The sequence below is a fragment of the Bubalus kerabau genome, chromosome 15 (assembly GCF_029407905.1).
Source record: "Bubalus kerabau isolate K-KA32 ecotype Philippines breed swamp buffalo chromosome 15, PCC_UOA_SB_1v2, whole genome shotgun sequence".
NCBI lineage: Eukaryota > Metazoa > Chordata > Mammalia > Artiodactyla > Bovidae > Bubalus > Bubalus kerabau.
Window position 1 is genome coordinate 81,117,308 of NC_073638.1, and position 5,458 is coordinate 81,122,765.

The 5,458-nt window shown below is 37.7% G+C and overlaps 1 protein-coding gene across 1 annotated transcript; it reads left to right on the top strand.

Moving 5' to 3' along the window:
- The first annotated feature begins 721 nt into the window (after window positions 1-721).
- Window positions 722-1,654, top strand: LOC129628528 (olfactory receptor 8J3-like). Its single transcript, XM_055547970.1, has one exon. The coding sequence runs from the start codon at window positions 722-724 to the stop codon at window positions 1,652-1,654; it is 933 nt and encodes a 310-aa protein (XP_055403945.1).
- The last annotated feature ends 3,804 nt before the right edge of the window (window positions 1,655-5,458 follow it).

Consider the following 5,458-nt stretch of genomic DNA (forward strand, 5'->3'; position numbering starts at 1 on the left):
CTGCAGCATAAGAGAGAATAACAGTAAGAATAAAAGGTTTACATTCTAGGTTGTGTGCTCTTAGTGCAACTGGTCCTTTTGAATGTCAGCAGGGAAACAGAAAGACTGAGATGAAAATTTAGAGTTCAAAAAGCCTGGTCTGATGTGATATGAATAGAAAAAATGATATGTATCTGATTGTGGAATGCATTGAAAACAAGGCTAAAGCTTTTTTTCAATTATCCTAAAAATATCTCAGATTACATGCTACCCCAAAGTTTTAATGACTGCTATCTGCCTATCAGCTAATATGAATCATGACATGGAGACCAGAAGGATACAATAGTCCATGACAGTGTTAATACAAGCTTGACCTCAGGAGGTAGGTGAGGGGATGCTTAGGATGGCAAATATCATGAAAATTAGCAAAAAAAAAAAAAAAAAAAAAAAAACAATGTGGAACTCTGACAGAGAAAATTAGAGGATGGATACAATGTTTGTGCTTTACAGTGGTTGCTTTTTCACATTTATTTTTTTTCCATTTAGGAAAGCTATATAAGCTGGAGCACACTAGAGTTCAGCAGAAGTAGAGGAGCTGATGTAATTTGGAAACATGATTTCAGGAAACCCCACCCCAAGAATTGCCCTTGTCATCTAATGACAATCCATAAAAATAATTACTTGGAAGTTTGTAACCACATTTTATTTTCTTCCCCAAATAGATTAATTTCCAAACTGTTACATGGCTAATGGAAATTTCACCCGAGTCACTGAGTTTATTCTCATAGGAGTCTCAGAACGTCCAGACCTCCAGATCCCACTCTTCTTTGTCTTCCTGGTCATCTATGGACTGACCGTGACAGGGAACCTAAGCATCATCACCCTCACCAGTGTGGACTCTCAGCTTCAGACCCCCATGTATTTCTTCCTCAGGCACTTGGCCATCAACAATCTTGGCAATTCAACTGTCATTGCCCCTAAAATGCTGATCAACTTCTTAGTAAAGAAACACACCACCTCCTTCTATGAATGTGCCATTCAGCTAGGCGGGTTCTTGGTTTTTATTGTAGCTGAAATTTTCGTTTTAGCTGTGATGGCCTATGACCGCTATGTGGCCATTTGTAACCCCCTGCTCTACATGACGGTGGTGTCTCGACAGGTTTGCTTTCTGCTAGTTTCCCTCACATACCTCTATAGCTTTTCCACATCGATTGTGACTTCCTTTTCTGTATTTTCAATGGCTTATTGCTCTTTCAATGTAATCAATCATTTTTACTGTGATATTGTCCCTCTCTTAGCATTGTCCTGCTCTGATACTTCCTTTCCAGAAACAGTAGTCTTCATATCTGCATCTACAAACTTGATGTTTTCCATAACTGTAGTTGTAGCATCTTATTTCAACATCATTGTGTCCATTCTAAGGATACGCTCATCGGAAGGAAGGAAAAGAGCCTTCTCCACATGCGCTTCACATATGACAGCAGTGTCAGTCTTCTATGGAACTCTGCTTTTCATGTATTTGCAGCCTCGAAATAACCATTCATTAGAAACTGATAAAATGGCTTCAGTGTTTTATACACTGGTGATTCCCATGCTGAACCCCATGATCTACAGCCTGAGGAACAAGGACGTGAAGGCTGCCTTGAAGAGATTTCTGACAAATCCGTGCTGTTGATGTCTTTTTGAACTCTATAGGTCAATGAAGAGATGGTTAAGATAGGCTGCCATTGGGTGGAGGAGATTCTTACAGCTTTAAAAGCCAAACGAATAGGTTATTTTCCCATTTTGCAATTTCTATTTTGAGGAAAGGTCCTAGTTTGCACCATTCAAATAGAAATCTTGAATACAACCCAGGTTTTCTGATCTACAGAATAAAAATGTTTGAGTCAATAGTCACAGAATTTGGGGGCTGAATTGAAGAAAAAAAAGAGCCAATGAAAGTCAGATCCTTATTCTTTGTATGAATTTTCCAGTTCACTTATCCTGATGCATGAGGCTGTGGGGGACAATTCCAGTACCCCCAGACTAAATGCTAAAATATGAACTAGTATTTATGAAATCATCCATGAGGCAGAGTCTGTAGTTTAACACAAACCTTGTTAATTTTAAAAAAGAAAAAATAAAATCAATTCACTTAAGAAGATGACAATATTCAGATATCTTCAGAGCAGAGTGTCACCATATCCAAAATAGACTCCAGATTTCCTAACACACCAGTATATTCAATGCAACAAAATTAGAGTGATGTTTGAAGTGATAGGGTTTCCTTGGTGGCTCAGATGGTAAAGAATACATGGCAAAACCAATACAATATTGTAAAGTTAAAAAATAAAATAAAATAAATTTTAAAAATAAAAAGTGAAAAAAAAAATCTGCCTGCAATGTGAGACATCCGAGTTTGATCCCTGGGTTGGGAAGATCCCCTGAAGGAGGACAGAGCAATCCACTCCAGTATTCTTGGGACTTCCCTGGTGTCTCAGAGGGTAAAGTGTCTGCCTGCGATGCGGAAGACCCGGGTTCGATCTCTGGGTCAGGCAGATCCCCTGGAGAAGGAAATGGCAACCCACTCCAGTCCTCTTGCCTGGAGAATCCCATGGATGGAGTAGCCTGGTAGGCTACAGTCCCTAGGATCACAAAGAGTTGGAGAAACTGAGTGACTTCACTTTCTTTTCTTTCTTTCTTTTGAAGTGATGACAGAGAGAGAGTTCTAGTTTTCCTGCTTCCTTTCCTGTCTTCAGAATGTTTCTCTACGTGCCTTGGCTTGCAGTTTTATCAGTTTTATGGCCTCTCCTACCCACTTCATCTCCTGTATCCAAAACTGCTTTGTTTGAAACTTTTTGGTGGGAGGGGGTTTTCTGCCCTTCCTACTGGCCACACAACTCTGAATTGTATCACTGTAGCAACTTGAGACAGAACTAAACAGAAACATCAGAAGCAAGAGAGTCTAGGAAAAAAAAAATCTGAAAAAGTAGTTTTATCTAGCAAACTTTTAGTATTCAAAAAATCAATAAAAAGAAGAAAACAATTAAAATGGGCAAATTTTAGAACTGTAAGAGGTGGGTATATGAATAACCAAGTACATAGAAAAGTGTCCACTTTCACTAGCCACCAAGTAAATGAAAATTCAACTCACAATGAGATTATTTTATACCAATTCCATTTATAAGTTATTTTTAAAATGTCTACATCAAATATTGCCAAGGCAATGGGGCAAATAGAATTCTCATACATGGCTTTGGTAATGTAAAATGTTACCATAAGTTCAGAAAGTTAGCAGGTTCTTATAGAGTTAAGAATGCAGATGTTTATGTTACAGTAATGGCATCTGGTCCCATCACTTCATGGGAAATAGATGGGGAACAGTGGAAACAGTGTCAGACTTTATTTTTGGGGGCTCCAAAATCACTGCAGATGGTGACTGCAGCCATGAAATTAAAAGACGCTTACTCCTTGGAAGGAAAGTTATGACCAACCTAGATAGCATATTCAAAAGCAGAGACATTACTTGGCAGCAAAGGTCCGTCTAGTCAAGGCTATGGTTTTTCTCATGTATGGATGTGAGAGTTGGACTGTGAAGAAAGCTGAGCACTGAAGAACTGATGCTTTTGAACTTTGGTGTTGGAGAAGGCTCTTGAGAGTCCCTTGGACTGCAAGGAGATCCAACCAGTCCATTCTGAAGGAGATCAGCCCTGGGATTTCTTTGGAAAGAATGATGCTAAAGCTGAAACTCCAGTACTTTGGCCACCTCATGCAAAGAGTTGACTCATTGGAAAAGACTCTGATGCTGGGAGGGATTGGGGGCAGGAGGAGAAGGGGACGACAGAGGATGAGATGGCTGGATGGCATCACTGACTCGATGGACGTGAGTCTGAGTGAACTCCGGGAGTTGGTGATGGACAGGGAGGCCTGGCGTGCTGCGATTCATGGGGTTGCAAAGAGTCAGACACGACTGAGCGACTGAACTGAACTGAACTGATTTACCTCTTAGATCTATAACTAGTAAAAATAATACATATATACACACCTATGCTTTTATAAGGGTGTTTATACAAGAAATTTTATAATAAACCAAAACTCAAATATCTATTGGTAAGAGAACAAGTAAGATGGAATATATGTATGCAGAGGACTATATGTATCCATATAAACTCAGCACAGCTGAATTTCAAAACAATTAAGCTGAATGCAAGATACAGACTAAGAATATTTATTGTGTGGTTTCACTTATGTGAAATTCAGGAACAGGGAAAATGAGATTAGGGATAGAAACCAGAGCACCATTTGGAAGTTAAGGTATGAGGGAAATTGCCTTTATGATGGGAGTAGCCAAGAAGCGGGGGTTATAAAGTATCATGGAAATGTCTGTGGTGTTGAAATGTTATCTTGATTCAGGTATTAGGAACAAATGGCACATTTTCCAAAACTTACCTATTTGTACAATTTAATGCCATCTTTTACTGTATGCAAATTTTCCTTAATTCTAAAGCAAAAGGAATTCATAGAAGAAGAGAACATAGGCTAAATGTTATGAGAGGTAATGTATTTCCTTATATTAGATTTTATCTTCTATGAGACTATGTGAACATCATGCAAAAGTGGTAGATCTCAGCTCAGGAAACACTACGATTTAGACAACTATTATTGCAACACATTGCACTACAATAATTGTTATGTGTTTGTCATATGAAAAGAAAATGCATGTATATCACTCATTTAAAGACAAGGCTTTAATTTCAAATCTTCTAGTCATCAATTACACATCTTTGGTCAAATCACATAGTTTATCTGAGATTAGTGTCCTCTGAATCTGGGAATAGTAATATACACCTCATTTAGGTTAAATGGTATATTTTTAATGCAGCACCTATGACATATTTTTACTGGAATAATAAACTTAAATAAATTATATGCAATGGTGGTGATTAATTTGCAATTCTATCATTACTATTGAAACTGTTCCAATTTTGCTGCAATAAAGCACGTTAGTCTTTTTCATTGTTGTTCTGATCATTGACTCTGTGTCAGTGATTGAGTACTTTTGTCATGTGGGTCTCCGTGGAACTGTAAAGATCATTATGCTGATTTCTTCCTTTCTTTGAATTATTCCTTACAATTGTTCACTAGAGACTAGGCCAGATATCCCTGAGGATAGGTAGGCACGCAAGCAATCGTTTTTAAATCTCTCTTTAGATTTAAGAGAAATCATTTGAATAACTCACATGCTAGTAATACTTTCTCAGGAAACATCACAACAAGATATGAAAAGCATAAATTCTCCCTACTCAAAGAAAAGTCAGAGAAATTTGAGAGGAGAAAATCCAATTCTTCATTAACATGAGTAGACAGAAATTGTTGATTTTGATTATCACCTTGACATTGGTAATTTCTTAGATTCTGACTATGAACACTTTTATAGACACTGACAGATATTCTTTAACCACAAAAACTCAATTATTATTATTTTTTGTTGTTGTTAAAT

Bases quoted from the DNA above. Each gene is read 5' to 3' on its own strand.
- LOC129628528 (XM_055547970.1), top strand. From the start codon at position 722: ATGGCTAATGGAAATTTCACCCGAGTCACTGAGTTTATTCTCATAGGA.